The sequence below is a fragment of the Petaurus breviceps genome, unplaced genomic scaffold (assembly GCF_028583685.1).
Source record: "Petaurus breviceps papuanus isolate PSGF00001 unplaced genomic scaffold, PetGlider_PUasm1.0 229, whole genome shotgun sequence".
In the NCBI taxonomy this organism is placed as follows: Eukaryota; Metazoa; Chordata; class Mammalia; order Diprotodontia; family Petauridae; genus Petaurus; species Petaurus breviceps.
In genome coordinates, this window is record NW_027185903.1 from 37,298,534 (window position 1) to 37,320,862 (window position 22,329).

General features: G+C 38.8%; 1 protein-coding gene across 1 annotated transcript in view; it reads left to right on the plus strand.

Annotated features, from left to right (window-relative positions):
* The window catches only part of ANKRD55 (ankyrin repeat domain 55), a 110,138-nt gene that overhangs the window by 40,304 nt on the left and 47,505 nt on the right, over positions 1-22,329 (plus strand). Inside the window, exon 6 of the mRNA XM_069096543.1 lies at positions 6,015-6,143. Within this exon, the coding sequence (XP_068952644.1) occupies positions 6,015-6,143 (129 nt within the window). The remainder of the gene's footprint in view (positions 1-6,014; positions 6,144-22,329) is intronic.

Consider the following 22,329-nt stretch of genomic DNA (forward strand, 5'->3'; position numbering starts at 1 on the left):
GGAAGGAAGGAAGGAAGGAAGGAAGGAAGGAAGGAAGGAAGGAAGGATAGACACACAAATGCAGCAAGATTATGGATTGAGATGATAACTCAGACCGCATCAACCAGAAAATGGTTTAGTGTTAAAGGAGGCAGTTTGGTACAGTGGGGAGAAGAGGAGAGGGTGGATTTGGCGTCAGAGGGCCTGCGGTTCAATTTAGGGTCTTCTACCTATCAGCTGTATTGGCAAAAATCCCTTTGTCAGTTAATCAATAAACATTTATCCAACACCTACTATGTGCCAGCCACTGGGCTAAGGCTTAGAGATACAACTAAGCATTAGAAATACAAAAAAAGTCAAATGGCATTTCCTGCCCTCAGGCAGATCACAGTATAATGGGGCAGACAACATGAAAACATCTATGTACAAACAAGATGGGCAGCTAGGTGATACAGTGCATAGAGCACCTGGACTGGAGTCAGGAATACTCATCTTCCTGAGTTCAAATCTGGCCTCGGACACTTACTAGCCATGTGACCCTGGGCAAGTCACTTAACCTCGTTTGCCTCCATTTTCTCGTCTGCAAAGTGATCTGGAGAAGGAAATGGCAAACCCTTCCAGTATCCTTGCCAAGAAAACCCCAAATAGGATCATGAAAAAGACAGATGAAACTGAGCAACAACTAAAGTGGGTGTTGGACTAGAAGGCCTGGCAGGTCCTTTTCAGTCCTCCATTTATGTTCTACAATTCTACTCCCAAACCTCCTACTTTTGTGGAAGTTATCTTCCTGATTAAATGTGTCTTTACTCTTGACTCTTTGGGCAAAAGCTATTCCAATAATGTAAATCTCTCTGTGTACCAGCATTTGCACAAGTAACTCCAAAAGCTTCTGACACTCAGTACATGGGAGAGTCCCCAAGAAAGTCACCAAAACCTCAGCAGCCATTTATCTTAGTCAGAAACACCTACTTAGTTCATAGGATTTGGGTGTTGGGGGGTACTCTAAAGGTCATCTTGTCCAACCCCCTCTCCTCAGATGAGGAAATGGAAACTCAGATGGGGAAAGGCACTTGCCTAAGGCAGATAGGCAGTAAGTGGGAGAGCTGGGATGCCAACCCAGATCTTGTGGTTCCCTTCACACTGTACCCTAAGTTCAGGCATTTTATTTGAAAAACCACCACCGCCTCCAAGGGGACAAACAGTTTTTTATGGGTTCTCTCTAAATCACAGAGGTAGCTCTCCTTCTGGTATCCAGCGACATAATAACCCTTTTTGTTCAGTTATATGCAAGAATAATTGGTATTTTTGTCAGCTTTCAATAATGTTTTATTATCGGGGCAGCCAGGTGGCTCAGCGAGTAAGAGCACCAGCCCCAGTGTCGGGACGACCTGGGGATTGAATCCGAGCTCCGACACTTAGCACCACACCCAGAAATAACTGGTCGTGTAACCTTGAGCAAGTTACTTAACCCCAATTGCTTAAAAAAATAAATAAATAAATAATGTGTTATTATTATAAGATGTCAGTCAATGAACATTTATTAAGCACCTACTATGTGCCAGACACTATGTTAAGTGTAGGGATACAAAAAAGGCACAAGATAATCTCAGCCCTCAAGGAGTTCACAAATCTGAGGGATTTGATCATGGATTTAGGGCTAGAAAGAACCTCAGTGGGCACCTAATCCAATCCCTTCATTTTACAAATAAGGAAACTGAGGTCCCACAAGGGTAGTGTCAGAGGCAGGATTTAAACCCAGGTCCTCTGACTATAGTTAGTTCTCTTTCAATAATCCTTTGCTATTACTTACTTTTTAAATATTGTAGTTATTTTATTTTTAATTTATAAAATAAAGCAAGCCTTCTCATAACATAATAGAATAAAGAAGATGATTGTACATGAAACCACAAATCTACTATGTACAACTTGCTATTCCTTTTAAATATATAATAAAGTTATCGTGCAAATTTTTTACTTTTTTTTCTCTCGCTTTCCACCCTAGAGATGGCTACCATTAGACATAAATATGTGTGTATATATATTATATATACACATATATGTAAAATCTCTCTTATACATTCTTCTATTTATCAGTTCTTTCTCTGAATATAGTGTCTTCCTTCATGGTCCTTTGTAGTTAATTTGGGTATTCATAACAGTCAAAATGACTTAATTGCTCAAAGTCATTCTTAAAACAATATTGCTGCTACTGTATATAGTGTTCTCTTGGTTCTGCTCACTTTGCTCTTCATTATTTCATGCAAGTCTTCCCATGTTTTTCTAAGATCATCTAGTTCATCATTTCTCATAGCACAGTAGTATTCCATCACAATCCTCTATCACATCTTGTTCAGCTCTTCCCTAATTGACTTTTACTTACTGCAAGAAACTATTTGCCTCACCTAAAGATTGTCCCTTTAAATACTCACCAGAATTAAAACATTTTAGAAGTGGAAGAGATCAGATAGAACAAAAGAACATGGACTCAAAGAGTCCAGTTTCCTCATTTTACAGAAGGGGAAGCTAAAGCCCAGAGAAGAGACTTGATTTTGCCAAGATCACAAAGCTTCTTTGTGGAAAAAGCTATGATTAAAATCAGTCTTCTGACTGCTGATGACATATGCTTTCCCCTACACTCTGCTGCCTAAATAATGAATAGCAGCTGGGGAGAAGAAAAAAATTGAGGTCTTTATAGGGCAAAGTTCTTGAATGAATTGTATAATACCTAATATTGGCATTTCAGCTGACTCGGAGAGCATCTTCCTCTTCCTATATTTCTCACTATAGAGGACTTGTTTCTTTTTCTTATTCAGACTAAGGGAAACAAAATGGCTACCAAAAACAGGAAGGAAGTTTTTCTTGATATTTTTAGGTTGTTAGCTTCTAGAGATCAGTTAACCCCTTGGTAAATAGCAAAAATCACAAAATTCTGCTGGAGAGGGTAAAAAAGGTGAGAAAATTATTCACTTTATTTTTTTAAAGCAATTGGGGTTCAGTAACTTGCTCAAGGTTACACAGCCAGTTATTTCTGGGTGTGGTGCTAAGTATCAGAGCCCAGATTTGATCCCAGGTCATCCCGACTCTGGGGCCGGTGCTCTTACTCACTATTCACTTTACTTTAAAAAAAAAAAAAGTTTTCCATATAGACCTGGGGGGAGGAGTTGGGGAGGAGACAGGGAAGGCCTGAGACACAAAATTCTGAAGCCCTATTGAAGTTTATGTAAGGCTGTGTGTGAAGTAACAAACCAGGGAGCTAGGTTGTTCAGTGGGTAGAATGCAAGGCCTGGAGTCAGAAAGACCTCATCTTTATGAGTTCAAATCTGGCCTCAAATATTTACTAGCCTTGTGACCCTGCACAAATCACTTAACCCTGTTTGCCTCAGTTTCTTCATCTGTAAAATGACCTGGAGGGCATGACAAACTACTCCAGGATCTTTGCCAAGAAAACCCCAAATGGGGTCTGTTTGTACATGTTTGTACAGTTTGCATATTGTCTCCCTCATTAGAACAAGAGTATCTTAAGGGAAGGGACTGTTTTTGTTTGTTTGCTTGTTTGTTTTGTTTTGTTTTTGTTTGTTTGTGTTGTTGTTCCTGGTAAACTTAGCACTTAGCACAGTACCTGGCACCTAGTCAGCACTTAATAAATTCTCCCTAACTTGCTTATTGAATTGTTTAGTCAAATCCCCATGCTATGTGAACCTAAAATGTCCAGAGGTCCCCAACTTATGTTCTCTCTTCCATTCAGGCCCATTGTTTGGATAGAAAGCAGAATGCTAGTGTCATTATAATCATTATGGAATCATTAGATTCAGAGAAGGACAAGATCTTGGAGGTGCCCTAGGTCAGCCTTGCAAGTTTTCCTCAGAATGGACTAAAGAGGAAAAAAGTAGAGTTGTTTTTTGTCTAACTATGTCTAACCTTAAGCTACTGATGCTGAGGATTGAAAGTGCTGCACCAGCTAGCTCCCCTGCTTTCTACCTAGACACCATGGTTTGAACCAGGACACAACCCAAGAGGAGCCTGCCTCTAATGAGTAGATGTAGGCTCTTCACCCTCTTAAATCCCCTAGACTAGCATGCCAAGGGTATTTCACTTATGGTCTACAGCTAGGACCTCCCCCCCAAAAAGGGAGGAAGAAAAAAAGGCACTTAGAATATAATATGAATCATGTATGAGAGAAGTAATTTATTCCTACAGGCATAAGAAATGCTTAATATAAAAGACTCGCAAATGTACATTAATCTAATAAAAATGTATAGCTAAGGTTACAATCTTCTGGAAGGCATCAGAACACAAAGCAGTTTGCAGGACTGCTAATTATACGTTTTTAAAAACCACTTTGGCATGGTGCTATCCAAGCAACTTCCAGTATATGCCTGCTGGTAAAATGACCAGGCTTGAGACAGTCCCCTTGGTGGTGGCAACTCTCTGATACTGAAGTTTCTCCTGTCAATAGGGCACTTTCATAGCTGCTGTAGCCAGCCAAAAGGATCTCTGGAACTCTTGAATCTATGATGGCTTTTAATCCTGGACATATTACCCCAGAATTCACCAAATTCACCAAAATATAATTCACAGTTCACCAAAAATAATGGGGCCGGGGTGGGGATGGGGATTAAGCTCTGCCTTGCCAGGGTAGGCTGTGTGTTTTAGATAATGTGTTCATGCCCACATGGAGGCCAGAGAAGGTGAATGGGAACAGCGATGTCTCTCCACGCAGTTCTGGGGATGCCGCAGGAAACAGTACTACAGGATTCATAGCCAGAAAGGAGAGAATGGTAAGGGATTGGGCTGCTCCCTTTTGTACACCCACTGAGTCATCAGCCCCATTGATCCATCAGCCAACAGGAGAAATTCTTCATCTTCTCACAGGGATGAGTCACATGTGACCAGAAGCAGGACCCCCCAAAACCTGAATGCTATAAAGCAAGAATGGTGACTTTGAGTATGCTGGGGGAGGGGTTATTGCATAGGACTATTTCCTTTTGGAAGACCTTGCTCTGGGTGAGTAAATGTCAACACAGTATAGCAGAATGGATACAGTTAGGGGCAGCTAGGTAGTGCAGTGAATAGAGAAGCAGCCTGGAGTCAGGAGGACCTGAGTTCAAATATGGCCTCAGACCCTTAACACAAAAACTAGCCCTGTAACCTTGGGCAAGTCGCTTAAACCCAATTGCCCTCCAAAAAGCAAAAAAAAAAAAAAAGAATAGATACAGTTATAGGCTTGTAATAAGAAATGGCTTTGACTTACTAGCTGTGTAGCTATGGATGAGTCACAACCTCTGTGAACCTCATTTTCTTCATTTCACAGATGCGGGTTTTATTCAACCATCTGCCAGATTAAATGGACACAGAAGTCCTTTATAACTCTGACATTCTATGTTGCTGTGATAACTTGTGTTACTAACTTCGTAAGACTGTTTGTGAGGATATCCCAGTGTTGATGTTCTATAGCATGAACTTGAGATGGCAGCTCTGTCTCTCAGCCCAATCCCTATTTCCATGTTATTGATTTGAGTACAATTAAGTGATGTAGGATGAGAAAGAACAGTGTCATCCAGGGCCATTTAGTATAACCAGTCACCACAATGAATTATTGTTATTGATCTGATAGAACTGTAGATTTAGAGTTGGAAGGGAACTCAGAGGTCATTGTGATAGCCTCATTTTAGAAATAAGGAAAGCGAGACACAGAGGAGTTCAGTGACTGACTGTCCATAGTCACCCAGTTAAGTGTATAAGGTGGGGTTTCAAGCCAGGCCTCCCTAGTATTAGGTCCAGTGACCTATCCACTATAGATAGGTATCCCACATCTGAGGTAAATTGCATATCCTGCACATGACTGGAAGGAAGTGGGCAAGGCAGGGAGGAAAGGACAATTGCTACCTTTCTGGCCCCTTTAAATAACTCCAACCTTGCTTTTTGGTTCCCAAGTCCTTCCCTTTTCCTCACTTTACACCTCCTTACCTCCTGAAACAAAGAAAACATCATCCTCCTGTTTTCTCAGCCCTATTTCTTGCACTATTGCATTGTAGGGAATGACACCTCTTCACTGGGCTGCTTTTCATAATCGGCCAAAACATGCGCAAATCCTGTTGGAAAAGGGGGCAGACCCAACCCTGGTGGACAAAGACTTCAGAACAGCCCTCCACTGGGCTGCCCAGGTAAGAAAAAAAATAACCTAAAATGAAACAGAGTCTTCCCCCAGGAAGCCTCTAGCCTTCAAGGAGACACAACATGGATGATATAGATACATACAAGTCTATACAAAATAAGCATAAGCAAAATACCTACAAAATAAATACAATGTAATTTAGAGGAGGGGAATGCCACGAATTTAGATGGCAGCTAGGTGGTGCCACATAGTGCACAAAGAACTGGGCTTGGAGTTTGGAAGATTCATCTTCTTGAGTTCAAATCTGGCCTCAGACACTTAGTAGCTGTGTGACCCTGGGAAAGTCACATATCCCTGTTTGCCTCAGTTTCCTCATCTGCAAACTGATCTGGAGAAGGAAATGATAGGCCACTCCAGTATATTTACCAAGAAAACCCCAAATATGAACGTGACTAAACAACAACAAGAGGTATGTAGAACAAGTAGATAAATAGAATCATTATTAAGCGCTCACTTGGTACCAGGTACCATGCTAAGATTTGAAGATACAAATACAAGCAGTTACATGCTAATGGAGAAAGACAACCCATAAAGGAAAACTAGATAGGGTTGGGGGTTGGCAGGGTGGGGAGTGAAGCAGGCTGGGAAGTGGTGGGTAGGCTTGGGCCAGGCAAGATGAGAAGAAAAGGACTTGTGCAGAGTCCAGATGACCAGTGCAAAGAAGGAGGAGGTAAGGTCTGAGTAGAGAAACAGGGATATACAACAAGTTGGGGAGTCCTAACAGTTTGGGGGAGGGAGGGAATAACCTTGGGTGAGGGGAGGGGTGTCAGGAAGAGGTTTATGTGAAATCAACTTGGAAGCTGGTTGCACTTGTGGAAGTCTTTAAATGCCAAACAGAGGAAAGACAAAAGATAGCCACTTAAGCTTCTTAAGCAAGGAAGCTGTATAATCAGACCTATGCTTAAAGAAAATCAATTTGGCAGTTATGCAGAGGATGGATTAGAGAGAGAGAGGGGAGACTGCAAGGCAGATGGATCGATGCATCTTATTGCAATAGTCCAGGTAAGATGAGAGACTGAAATACATAGAGAGTGGAGAAAAGGGGTGGATGTGAGAGATATGGAGGCAGAATTGACAAAACTTGGAAACTAATTAGATGTGAAAGATGAAGGAGAAGGAAGAATCATAAATGAGTCATTAAAACTCAACTGCATAGGGGCAGCCAGGTGGCTCAGCGAGTAAGAGCACTGGCTCCAGTGTCAGGATGACCTGGGGATCAAATCCGGGCTCAGATACTCAGCACCACACCCAGAAATAACTGGCCGTGTAACCTTCAGCAAGTTACTTAACCCCAATTGCTTTAAAAAAAAAAAAACTCAACTGCAGAAGGGAGACAGATTTTTAACTAAATAAAAGGAAAAATTTCTTGCTGATCAGAACTGACCCCAAATGGAACAGATGGTATTGGGAAGGAGGGAAGGCATTCCTTATCACTAGCTTTCTCTTTTAAAAGAAAAAATCATTTATTTATTTTTAGTTTTCAACATTCACTTTTGTAAAATTTTGATCTCTAAATTTTGCCCTCCCTTCCTCCCCCCACCCCAAGACGGCACGCAATCTGATAAAGGCTCTGTTGTACAATCATAGCTTATTTAAAAATAAACAAATGTGATTTTATCTTTTAAATTATAAAACTTATTTTAAAAAATTCCACAGTTACATGTAAAAACAATTTTTAACATTCATTTTTAAAACTTTGAGTTCCAAATTCTCTACCTTTCTCCTTCTCTCCCCAAACCCCATTGAGAAGGCAAGAGGTTTGATAACATGTGTAGTCATGCAAAACATATCCGTAATAGTCATGTCGTATCACTAGCTTTCTTCAAGGAGGTTTGATGACTATTTGTTGAACTAGGTAACCTCTGAGGGCCCTTCCAACCCTGGGAACCTATGATCTTATGATATTGCACCTGTGTTTACTCACCCTATCTGATGGTTGAGAAAATGAAAGAATTTAGGGCTCTAGAGTCCCAACTTGCTACCCTCCCTGATGCTTCATGTCAGGGACTGTTGTGGTCCTGTATTGCACATTCCTCTTTTTCATGATGCCTGAGTTTTGTGTTCAATTTTCAACTTTGTGTTTAAAAGGTTTTACAAAGTGAACAGTTTTTCCCTCTCAAATCTGTCAACCTCTAGAAAAATTTGGGTTAAAGGAGACAAACAAATAGTAAAATAAAATTTACAGAATTTTATTCCTTATTCCCTTAAGGCTAGCATTACTTGCACAAGGAGCGCAGGACTAGAGTCCTGACTAAGGAACAGAGGAATCATAAGACTTTTTAGACATTTCATAACCATCCCATTTCAGGATGACCATGCCACAAAACATTATGACTTCCATTTGTTTCCATCTATATGTGAAAAAGAGTTTCTTGGTTGCAAATGCAAATTGACAACAAACAGAGCAGGGTTTATTTACAATTTATGGTCTCTGAATGTAGTAAGTCCCAAGATAAGAGGAATCTCACCTCTAGTCTTTGAAATTGCTAACACAGGGAAAGGCATTTTTAAATAAATCAGGGCAGTTTGCTTCATGTAGTTATGCAATTCCAAAAGGAAGTTCTGCTCTTCTGGTTCAGATCTAGAGGTTACCAGATAATTCTGACTTAATATAAATTAGTACAATCGCTTAAAATTTGTTCCCCATTTTTGAAACTTCAGAGAATTTTCAGTTTATTTATTATTTGTTATTCCTATCCTTACCTAAATCCTGTACCTGGTAAAGAAATCCTTTAAAATGTGAAGATCTATCCAAAATGAGTTCATCTGTCTTTTAGAATTATCAAACAGATACTTTAATAAGGGAAAAATAATTGCACTGTTACCACTGTCTTACACAGTCCTTGTGCAAAAAAAATCCAAACTTGAGATCTTATTACCAATCACACTTAAAGTTTGAATTTCCATGACAGAAAATTTTGGAGGCCAATCTTATACACCTATATATAGTTTTAGAGGAACCAATCTGATTCTGCTGCTTTCCTCAAAGTTTGCCATTCCCTTTACTTCGTCTAATCATTTCCTCCTTTGGAGGATGTTATATCTATATTTATTTATTTGGCCATGAATACAATTTCTTGATAAATTTGCTATAAAAGAGAAAGAGGGACAATGTCATACAGCATAACAGAAGGAAAAGCTTCGTTAGCTCTGTTTGATTCCAGGCATGAGTCATCTCTGATATGCAGTCACGTAGCCACTAGGAGCTGAAAGCAAGGCTTAGGCATAAATTTGTGTGAGAGGGTCCTTTTCAGGAAGAAAATGCACAATTGGGAAATAGAGTCAGAGAGATACTGCCTGCACAGTGTCCAAGGTTGTCTTCAAACTTCTCCCATACACAGACATCCACCATTAGCAGCTCTCAGCCTGCAGCCCATGTCATTCTGTTACAGGCTTTTATGACAACTATATCTGTAATCAAGCTTAAAACAATATTAAATTGCAGTTCCCAAAAGTCTTAAAGAGCAGATTAATATAGACTGGCATCCTTCAGATAAGGCCATCTAAAATTTGATTGAGTTATTAATTATAAAACCAAGTTACAAATCTTTCTGCCTTTTTAACATACTTCCTTGCACTATTCTCAACATACTTAAACCATCTGATACAAAGGTATCCAGACCACTATCTAGAGACAAGAGGGGCTTGGATAAATCCCCATTTATCCCCAAACCTTCTTATCTGCCTTCCATATTTCTAATCAAACCTTTATTTATCTTTCCAAGTCTCTCAAACCTATTATCCAGATCATTCAGCCTTCCTTTACATTTTTAACCATAAAACAAGATAGCTCATAAGTTATTATTCTTTTACTAACTTAACTCTGTCCTGGGATCCTAGTTTAAACAAAGCAAAGATGTTACTGGCTAACCCCACAAGCTGATGGATTTATGTCCTTTCAAGTTTGTTTATTCTTCCCTAATTGTACTCAGCCTGGAAGACTGAGATACTTCAGGAATCTAAAATTTTCACTTATATGTTCAAATACAAATGTTAACTTTTGCTTAGGCCATGCAATAACCACAAATTCAGATTAAAACAGCAAGATCTCTTCTGCTTTACAACTTACTGAATTAATTTAACAATAACTCATCTCAAAATTCACTAAATCTTCAAAAATATAACACACATGCATCCTTAGATGGAGTAGGCTTGAAAGCCACATCCCTCTTTTTTTTTTCAAGGATTCTCATTTGCTCAATAAGAATTCTACAAAATACATTTCCAATCTTAATAATGTGGAAATTATAACTTTAAATCACCATATATTTCCATAATAGCCAAAATTTTAAATGAAATATCAGCAGTATTATTACTACCTGCTTGTAATCCAAATATAACAGCTTTAAACTGTCAAATTTTATAACATAAAATCCCAATTCTCATGCAACACAATCCAGATTTTAAAAATTGCTATAACACCATTTCTACTTCAGAAATGTATTTTTTTTTCTTTTCAGATTTCCCTAGCTATTGTGTTTTTTAGAAACACAATACAATTTTAGAAAGATGGCAACAACATAAAAATGAATTTCAGATAATTGATCTTATCACTCCTGACATCCACTTCAAAGTTAGAGAGATAATAATGTTGTATCCAACACATGCCAATCATTATATTAAACATTTTACAATTATAATTTTCATCCCATAACAACCACTATTAATTTTTCCTTTACAAATTCAGGAAACAGATCAAGCAGAGATAACAAAAACTCCTGGTTTTTAAAGAACCAGCAATCTCAATATAAATTATTTCCAACTTCTTAACAATTAATTCTCAGAATCTACTCAAATGTTTTTAGCTATATCTAACTTCTCATTGTATTTCCAGTTTGGCCAGACCAGAAACTACAAGGAAAAGCAGCCTTTAGAAATCCTGGAGTACTGTTTAGATCTAACAAGACAACAAACTCATTCACAGAACATACAACACTCAGAAACATTGACAGACAACCGACAAAATACAAATATGAAATCCACATTTAACTACCAAAAGGAAAAGGGTGAATTAGAAGCTTGTTATCAACCTTTTGCTTGGAACACCTCTACAATTAGTACCCTGGCTTGTCTGTCTGCTTCAGGACCAGGGCCTTTGAGGGAAGGGGAAGGCGGGGGAGAAGAGGTTACAGCATCAGGACAAGAGTAGCTATCCTCAGGACTAGAGTAGGTAGGGGAGGGGGAAGGCTGGGGAGAGGGTATCCTCCCCAGGATCAAAGCCTTTAAGGGAAAGAAGGGAGGCTAATGGGGAAGAGGTGCTGAAATCCAAAGGAAGAGGCTTTTGCTCTTGCTCAGCCATCTCACTGAGTTCACTGAACACTAGTGTTGGCAATAATTTTCCTAAGACCAATCTCCAAAGGGGATCTAATTAATCACAGAGATCCCAGGTCCTAAATTTCTTCAAAGGGGATCTAGTTAATACAGAACCCTTCAATGAGAATTGATCCCTAACCCCCTGAGCTAGCTTCCAAAGGGGATCTAATTAATACAGAGCTCTTTAACGATAATTAATACCCAACACCTGAGCTAGCTTTAAGAGAATTTCAGACTTCAACCAAACTTGTGGGAGTTCACTTTGGAAGCTGGGAATAGAACTCACCAACCTCATCAAGGTAGAGATTCCAGGAAGAATGAATCCTGAGGCACCTGAATCATTAACTTTGATGAAGTGAGGTGCTGTTCAGCTATTCAGCAGTTCCAGTCTGAGTCATGGCATGATTACTGTCGACATCTAGAAAAGGTTTGTTTAAAGGAGACAAACAAATAATAATATAAAATTAATGAATTTGTTCCTTATTTCCTTAAGGCTAGCCTTACTTGTACAAGGAGTGCAGGACTAGAGTCTTGACTGAGGAACAGAGGAATCATAAGACTTTTTACACATTTCAGAACCATCACAATTCAGGATGATTATGCCGCAAAACATTATGACTTCCATTTGTTACCATCTATATGTGAAAAAGAGTTCCTTGGATGCAAATGCAAATTGACAACAAACAGAGCAGGGGCAATTTACATTTTATGGTCTCAGAATGTAGTAAGTCCCAAATGAGAGGAATTTCACCTCTGGTCTTTGAAGTTGCTAACACAGAGAAAGACATTTTTTTTTATTTTTTATTTTTTTATTAATTTGTTAGTTTCCTTTTAGTTTACAGGATTCAATTCCACAATTCCTTGAGTTTCACATTTTGTCCCCCTCCTTCCCCTCCCCCCCATGGCAGCATATAGTCAAGTATAGGATCTGTAAATGCTATCACATTATACATTAGTCAGGTTATAAAGACAGATTGTATCAGACGGAATGAAAAATGGTAAAGAGGACATAAAACCAAACAAGAGAAGGAAAAAGATCAGGTATTTTGCTTCTGCCTGGATATAAGCTCAGTTCTTTCTAGTTCTTTCTCTGGATGCACATATTTCTCATCATCATGAGTCTTTTGAGATTGACTTATATCACTGCATTGCTGAGAAAAGTCCAGCCTATCAAACTTGGTCATCACACATATGTCGTGTCTGTAATTGTGTGCAAATTTCTTCTGGTTCTACTCTTCTCACTCAGCATCAGTTTGTATAAGCTCCCAGGTAAATATGAAGTCCATCTGCTCCTTGTTTCTTATAGCACAATAGTATTCTATAACATGCATATACCACAACTTGTTCAGCCATTCCCCAATTGATGGGCACTCCCTTAATTTCCAATTCTTTGCCAACACAAAAAGAGCTGCTAAAAACATTTTTGTGGGTCTTCCATCCACTTCTATGATCTCTTTGGGATATAACCCTAGGAGTGGTATTGCTGGGTCAAAGGATATGAAATTATTTATAGCCCTTTGGGCATAATTCCAGATTGCTCTACAGAAAGGCTGGATCAGTTCACAACTCCACCAGCAATGCGTTAGTGTTCCAATTTGCCCACATCCTCTCCAGCATTTCTCATTTTCCTGTTTTGTCATCTTAGCCAATCTGACTGGTGAGATGTGGTACCTCAGAGTTGTTTTGATTTGCATTTCTCTAATCAATAGAGATTTAGAGCATTTCTTCATGTGCTTATAGATGACTTAATTTCTTTCCCTGAAAAGTGCCTGTTCATATACTTTGACCATTTATCAATTGGGCAATGACTTCTATTCTTATAAATTTGACTCAATTCTCTGTATATTTTAGAAATGAGTCCTTTATCAGAGACATAGGTTGTAAAGATTCTTTCACAATTTCCCACCTCCCTCTTAATCTTGGTTACATTGGCTTTGTTTGTACAGAAGCTTTTCAATTTCATGTAGTCAAAATTATCCATTTTACATTTTATAATGTTCTCTAATTCTTGTTTAGTCATAAAGTCTTTCCCTCTCCACAAGTCTGATAGGGAAACTATTCCTTGTTTTAGGAGACTGCTTACAGTATCAACCTTTATACCTAGATCATGCACCCATTTAGATTTGATTTTGGTATATGGTGCTACATAATGGTCTATGCCCAGTTTCTGCCATACTATATTCCAGTTTTCCTAGCAGTTTTTGTCAAATAGTGAGTTCTTATCCCAAAAACCAGGGTCTGGGGGTTTATCGAAAAACAGATTACTATAGTCATTGACTTCTGAATCTCATGTGCCTATTGATCCACTCCTCTATTCCTCAGCCAGTACCAAGTAGTTTTGATGACTGCTGCTTTATAATACAGATTGAAATCTGGTATAACTAGTCCACCTTCCCTAGCATTTCTTTTCATTAATTCCCTTGATATTCTGGACCGTTTATTCTTCCAAATGAATTTTGTTAGTATTTTTTCTAGCTCTATAAAGGAGTTTTTTGGTAAATTTATTGGTATGGCACTAAATATATAATTTAATTTAGGTAAAATTGTCATTTTTATTATATTAGCTCCACCCAGCCACGAGCAATTGATATTTTTCCAATTAGTTAGATCTGACTTTATTTGTGTGAAAAGTGTTTTGTAGTTGTGGTCATATAGGTCCTGGGTTTGTTTTGGCAGGTAGATTCCCAAATATTTTATAATGTCTACAGTAACTTTAAATGGGATTTCTCTTTATATCTCTTGCTGTTGAATTTGATTGGAAATATATAGGAATGCCGAGGGTTTATGTGGGTTTATTTTATATCCTGCAACTTTGCCAGATTTATTTATTGTCTCAAGTAGTTTTTTACTTGATTCTCTAGGATTCTCTAAGTATATCATCCTATCATCTGCAAAGAGTGATAGCGTGGTCTCTTCTTTGCCTAATTTGGTTCCTTTGATTTCTTTTTCTACTCTAATTGCTACTGCTAACATTTCTAGAACCAGATTGAATAAGAGGAGTGATAGTGGACACCCTTGTTTCACCCCTGATCTTATGGGAAATGCTTCTAGTTTCTCCCCATTACATATAATACTTGCTGATGGCTTTAAATAGAAGCTACCTATTATTTTAAGGAAGGCTCTATTTATTCCTATACTTTCTAATGTTTTTAATAGGAATGGATGTTGTATTTTGTCAAATGCCTTTTCTGCATTTATTAAGATGATCATGTGGTTTCTAATAGTTTTATTGTTGATATGATCAATTATACTGATGTTTTTCCTAATATTAAACCATGCTTGTGTTCCTGGAATAAATCCTACCTGATCAAAGTGTATTATTCTTGATATAAGTTGCTGTAATCTTTTTGCTAGCATTTTATTTAGAATTTTTTGCATCTATATTCATGAGGGAGATTGGTCTATAATTTTCTTTCTCTGTTTTATCTCTTCCTGATTTAGGTATCAGTACCATATTTGTGTCATAAAAAGAATTTGGTAGGACTCCTTCTTCACTAATTTTCCCAAAATGTTTGTAGAATATTGGAATCAATTATTCTTTAAATGTTTGATAGAATTTACTAGTATATACGTCTGGCCCTGGAGATTTTTTCCTAAGGAGTTGACTGATGGCTTGTTCAATTTCTTTTTCTGAGATGGGGTTATTTAAGTAATTTACTTCCTCTTCAGTTAATCTGGGCAACTTGTATTTTTGTAAATATTCGTCCATTTCCCTAAATTTATGTGCATACAATTGGGAAAAATAATTCCTAATTATTGTTTCAATTTCCTCTTCATTGGAAGTAGATTCATCCTTTTCATTTTTGATATTCATAATTTGGTTTTCTTCTTTCTTTTTTTATCATATTGACTAAGGGTCTATCAATTTAGTTTTTTTTTTTCATAAAACCATCTCTTAGTTTTATTTATTAATTCAATAGCTTTCTTAATTTCAATTTTATTAATCCCTCCTTTGGTCTTCAATATTTCTAATTTAGTAATTTAATTGGGGATTTTGAATTTGTTCTTTTCTAGGTTTTTCAATTGCATGCCCAATTCCTTCCCTTTTCTCTAATTTAATCATGTATGCACTCAGGGATATAAAACTTCCCCTAAGAACTGCATTTAATGCATCCCACAATTTTTGGTATGTCGTTTCATTATTATTCTCTTGAATGAAATTACTGATTGTTTCTATAATTTCTTGTTTGACACACTCATTCTTTAGGATTAAATTGTTTAATTTCCAATTAATTTTTATTCTGTCTTTCCATGGCCTTTATTGCATATAATTTTTATTGCATCATGATCTGAGGAGGATAAATTTAATATTTCTGCCTTACTGCATAGAATTGTGAGGTTTCTATGCACTAGAACATGGTCAATTTTTGAGTATGTGCCATGAACCGCTGAGAAGAAAGTATATTCCTTTTTATCCCCATTCATTTTTCTCCAGAGATCTATCATACATATCATCTCTAAAATCCTGTTCACCTCCTTAACACCTTTCTTGTTTATTTTGAGGTTAGATTTATCAAGTTCAGAGAGGGGGAGATTAAGGTCTCCTACTACTATAGTTTTGCTATCTATTTCTTCCTCTAATTCCTTTATCTTTTCCTCTAGGAATTTGGATGCTCTACCACTTGGCGCATATATGTTAAGTAATGATATTGCTTCATTCTCAATGGTGCCTTTTAACAGGATATAGCTTCCTTCTTTATCTCTTTTAATTAGGTCAATTTTTGCTTTTCCTTTATCTGACATAAGGATTGCTACCCCTGCTTTTTTTTTCACTTTGGCTGAGGCATGATATATTTTACTCCAGCCTTTTACCTTTACCCTGTGTGTATCCCTCTGTTTCAGATGTGTTTCTTGTAAACAGCATATTGTAGGATTATGATTTCTAATCCATTCTGCTATCCATCTCCATTTTATGGGAGAGTTCATTCAATTCACATTTACAGATATGATTGTTATCTGTTTCTTTCCCTCCGTCCTATTCCCTCTTCTGTTATTGCTCATCTTTTTCCCCCTTCTCCACTCCCCCCTTAATAGTTTTCCTTTTGACCACCACCTCCCTCATTATTCCCTTATCAGCCCCCCTCCCTTTTCCTCCCCTTTCCCCTTACTTCTTCCCTCCCTACTAACCACCCCCACTTTTGTAGCCCTTTCCCCCTCCTACTGCCTGTAGGATATTTTTATACTTAATGAAGTATGTTATTTCTTCTTCGCACCAAGAGTGACAGGAACAAATCTCATGTGAAGCTCCTCTCCCTCCCCTCTTTCCCTCTAAAATGATACTTTTTGCATTTCTTCTCCACAGAGTCCTATGCTTAACTGGTTGTTATTCCCTCCTTGCACCAGAACCAATGAGGGAAAAGCTCTTATGATTCCCATCTCCCTCCCTTCTTTTCCTCTGCTATACAGTTTTTATGCCTCTTTGTGTGGCATAATTTACCCTTTTCCACTTCATTCATTCCCTTTCTTCCATTGCAGTCCCTTTGTTGCCCTTAATAAGATTTTTTTAATCATCATTTTGTGTATTTTATACTCATACCCTCTACTTGTCTATAACCAGTTTGCTCTTATCAAATAGCAGGGTGTGTGTGTGTGTGTTTTCCTTTTTTACCTTTCTACATCACCGTTGCATCTTGTAATTGGAGGTTGAATTTTCCTTTGAGTTCTGGCTTTTTTATCAAGAAGGTCTGGAACTCTGTTATATCATTGAATGACCATCTCTTTGCCTGGAAGAATATGTTCAGTCTCACTGGGTATGTGATCCTTGGTTGTAACCTGAGCTCTTTTGCCTTCTGGAAAATTGTATTCCACTGCCTCTGATCTTTCAGTGTAGAGGCTGCCAAATCCTGTGTGATCCCCACTGTGGACCCTTGATATTTGAATTGTTTCTTTCTGGCCACTTGAAGTATTTTATCTTTTATCTCATAGTTCTATAGTTTGGCCACAACATTTCGAGGACTTTTCAGTTTGGGATCTCTTTCAGCAGGTGTCCAGTGGATTCTCTCTATTTCTATTTTACCCTCAGGTTCTAGTATCTCAGGGCAGTTTTCCTTAACAAGGTCTTGGAGAATGTTGTCCAGGCTCATTTTTTTCATCATGATTTTCTGATAGGCCTATGATTCTCAGATTATGTCTCCTGGATCTGTTTTCCAGGTCAGTTATTTTTCCATTGAGGTATTTTACCTCTTTTTCTAATATTTCATTCTTGTTGTTTTGTTTGACTAATTCTTGGTTCCTCGTAGAGTTATTTGTTTCCATTTGGTTGATTCTAGTTTTTAGCAAATCATTTTCTTTGGTTAATTTTTGGAGCTCCTTTTCCATATCATACACTTTTTTTTTAGAGTGATGTTTTCTTCATTATAATTTTTTTTCTAATTCTGCTATTTTGGTTTTGAGAGAATTATTCATTTTGTCTTCTCAAAGTTCTTTCTGATCTCATCTAGGAGAGCTTTCTGTGCTTGGGACTAGTTCCCTGTTGATGTTTCAGCTGTGGGTGTGGAGTCCACATTGTCTCTCTCTGAGTTTGGTTCCTCCCTCTGAGGATAGTAGGACTCCAGAGTCTTTGTTTTTGCAGTATGCTTTCTACCTATTTTGAGGCAGGGCCCTAGCCATGCCCTTCCTCTAGGGATCCCAAGCCTTTACTGTAGAGGGTTTTGCCCTGGGGCAAGAGTTACTATGTTTTCAGGGTCAGAGCGGGTATTTGGAGCAGGTGAGGTTCACTCTGTCATCCTGGTTTTTGGAGGTCCTGATAGGGGCTTTTTTTCTTTTTTTTTTTTTATTTCTGGTCTATGAAGTGGTAGCCCCAGGAGTATTTGCTGTCCAGGACAGGGGCCCCTGTATTTGGTTCTTACCTTGCTCTTTCCAATCCTAGCTCTTTGGTGATAGACCTGGTAGTGGCCCTTGTGGTTGGTGGGATGACTTGCCCTCCGAGTGGTTCAGGCCCCTTCCAGGCCTGCCTCTGCGTCTGCCCAAAAAAGGCATTTTTAAATCAATCAGAGCAGTTTGTTTGATTAGTTCAGACTTTGGCCAAAATATGATATATAGTGATTATCAAATCACACTGTTACCTACCTAGTCTGCCTACTCCTTGAGTTGGCCTTGATTTTGTGTTTACAGAGTCATAGCTCTTTTTTCTTCAATAACAGTCTTTCAGTCTGTTTCTCAGGAAAGGATGCTTACTTTCATCTCATATTTAAAAACGTGTGTTGTCCAGAAATTTCAAGGAAAATAGTGATACAGTGTTTCCCCGATAATAAGACACTGTCTTATTATTTTTTTTGGAAAGAAAAATACCAGAGGGCTTATTTTCAGGGGAGGGCTTATGTTGTCCTGCCTCAGCTCTCCTCCGCGGCACTGCTCTCAATGGCGCCAGCAAGCAAATCACTGGGGAAGAACAGGATGATGCGCTCACTGCTGCAGCTCTGATTGGATGCAGCTCGGAGCGCGGCGTGCGTTTCACCCGGGGGGGAGACAGTGCATACAGAGGGTACCGTAATGTAGCGTGTAGCGCAGGGGATCACCTTCACTACAGTAGCAATCTCAATAGGGCTTATTTTGGGGGGAGGGCTTATTTTGGAGGAATCTTACACAGTAAGGAGAGGGCTTATTTTCAGGATAGGTCTTATTATCGGGGAAACACAGTAGAAAAAGGAGAGAAGAGGAAAAGATGCATGGAACTCTACTTGACCTAGTAAACAGATTGGACAATGGTTCCCATGTAATGATTGGACAGCTCTGGAGTGGAATTCACTGACCATGGTGCCTGCAATACCCAGTACCAGGGCCCTTTTGCTGGGGAGCAACCCATTTGGAGTGATCTCTGGTATGGTCCTATAGAAATTGATCAGGTTGTCACTGAGATGGTCTTTCCTACTTTTCCCTCCCACCCTCACCTCCAGCTAGATGAGAGCTAGCCTTGTCTACACATCATGAGAAAGTTGCCATTGCTGACTGCATCAGGCATAATTACCCTATAATTACCCATACATTAACTGAATGATTTAAAATTAAACAATGCTCACCAGCCCCTGAGCAAAAGTTTAGAAAAGAATGCCTTTGTTTTTTGTTGGATACAAAAAGTATCTTGAGTCCCTTCTCTATGTTGTCTTGGTTTACTATAATGGTTGAGGTATGAAACCTTAGTCTATTTAAAACTGCCCCCCAAGCTAATCTGTCTTAGAGTGCTTTTGGTCAGACCTGCTCAAGTAAAGAAGGAGACATTTTCAGGCCTTTATTGGGTCAACAACCATCTAACCCTCTAGGTCCAGTTTTTACACTTTCATTGATTGTGTTCCACAATCCTGCCTCACTTCAATCCAATTTACTTGTAAGTTGTTACCTTCCTGATGTTATGGTCCTCTTGGAGAACGAAGGATGAACAACAATCCTGACTTAGAGACTTCCCTGACTCCTGAGCCCACCTTTGGACTGGGGGTTCTAGATTTAGTGCCTTTGCTTCAGATTCCTTGGTTCTAACCCTCCCATAATATCAGGACTGAATTTTGTTCTATTAATTTGGAATGGGGGATGCATTATAATAGCATAGCAACTGTGACTTCACTGGTAGAGGGAACTAGCTCCCTGGCAAGAGAGCTCTTTCTACCAATACGGATCAACACCATTTCTACAACTTACTGTATGGGAGAATTGCTGAGAACACTGACAGATTTGCCCAAGGTCATACTGCAAGCTATGTCAGAGACTTAAACAAAGGTATGCCTGGCTCCAAGTTTTACTGTCTATCATGTCATACTTATGAGGTGCTCAGGGAAGAGCAGCACCTCTGGTGTGAGGACTTGTCGAGCCCTTTTCAGGGCTGCTTATCCATTTTTGGTGTCCACCTGGCACTCGGTTCTCACCTATGACTCCAAGAAGCTGAAGCATGGGCAGCGGTCACACTCTGTAAAACTGTACAAGCTAAATCAGGTTGGAGGTTCCATAACTGACAGGCCTCAAACCCATTGATCAGTTAGAGGGTGTCTGCACCAAGCGTGTGAAGACTTGCCCCAGCTGAACGAGCACATGGGAACAATCTGTTCCAATGGCCATGAAGGTGACTGAAGTATGGAGGAGTGCTTTGAGCTTGGTCAGACATCAAAGATGCCAACGTCATCCACGGCATCCCAGGCCATCTGATCGTCTAGACTTTAGTCCTGCCACTGGACTTTGATGACTCTGGAAGAGAGAGTGAGGCTGACGACTTTGTGCATCTCTGCCTCATTTAAATCCAGTTCACAAGAAAGTCACAACATTATGCAGGATGTCATTGATCCTCTTCAAAAGTAAAGGACAATAACAATACCATAACCGATAATTCAACTTAATGCTTTTTGGTCCTGTCCATGCCTGCACCTCTAGACTTGGTAGTCTTTGCCATACTCCTGGGCCTTGAAGTTCTGGCTTCTAGTTTCACCCTGAACTTCAGCAGAGATAATGAGGAAGTGTGTAATGTTTCTATGGACATTTCAAGTTCATTGGTCAACAGCTTATGAGTAGCCATAGATCTCCACCACAGTGAGACAGCATATTTCAGGGGACAGAGCAGTGGCCTTGAAGTCAGGAAGATCTCAAATCAATGGAGTGGAAATCAGTGGTGTGAAAGTGGATGCCTGTGCCCTGGGACAAAACCTAATGTTTCCACCCCTGTCATGGCCCTGTTTTCTACCTTCAAGAGCCCAGGACCACCTACAAAAGGGATCAAAGTAAAATTTTTATGGATGACAATACAGATTCTCCAACTGGATAGAATATAATAATGCATTTAAATAATAATGTTGCAATATAATTTTATATATTTTCAATTGTATTCAATTCTTCGTGACCCCATTTGGGGTCTTCTTGGCAAAGATACCAGAGTGATTTGCCATTTCCTTCTCCAGCTCATTTTACAGATGAGGAATTAAAGGCAAACAAGGTTTGCCCAGGGTCACCCAACTAGCAAGTGTCTGAGGCCAGGTTTGAACTCACAAAGATGAATCTTCCTGACCCTAGGCCTGGCACCCTAGCCCCTGAGCCACCTAGCTGCCCCAATTATACATATATACATGTGTATAATTTTATACATATACACACATGTATAATTTTATACATATATACATGTGCATAATTTTATACATATGTGATTTCATATATCTTAGAAAAAGAAGATTTCAGGGTACATTTATCCAGAAAGGATGTCAATAGTTCCCTGGATCACTACTGATTTTTACTGGTCCCTGATTATTCCAGTCACTTAGCCATCTGATAGAGTAGGTCAATTTCTCTTTAACAAACATTTTTCAAAGACCTACTGTGTGCAAAGCACTGTGTTGAGCACTGGGGGGGAAGATTAAAAAGTTTAGATAAAACACAATCCTTCCCCAGAGCAAGCAAGCATACAATCTAGAGGGAGTAGCATATATATATATATATATGTGTGTGTGTGTGTGTGTGTGTGTGTGTGTGTGTGTGTGTGTGTATAAGTGACCACAATACACAATAACACAATAATTTCACTAGGGAGGTACAAAGAAAGTCAAATATGAGGTCAAACTGGGGAAAGGTCAAGATTTACTAGGAACTTCAAGAAAGATTTCATGGGGAAGACAGCAATATATTTGAACAAGAAAAAAACAATCCCAGTTGTCTTATACTTGGAGTTGATACTCAAGCTTCTTGGATGAAAATCAGAAACCCTCACTGCTAGATTAATTAAATTGGTGGGAGGGGGTAGATGAGACTAATAGGTTATATTACAATATCTTCACTACATGGCTCCACCTAAATCTTCCTAGAGGTTACAGGAGGGCAGGTATATTATCTTATCTAATTTTTTTTTTATCTCCCCTTCCTCCCCTGCACTGGGTAAAAAGCCAGTACTCATTAAA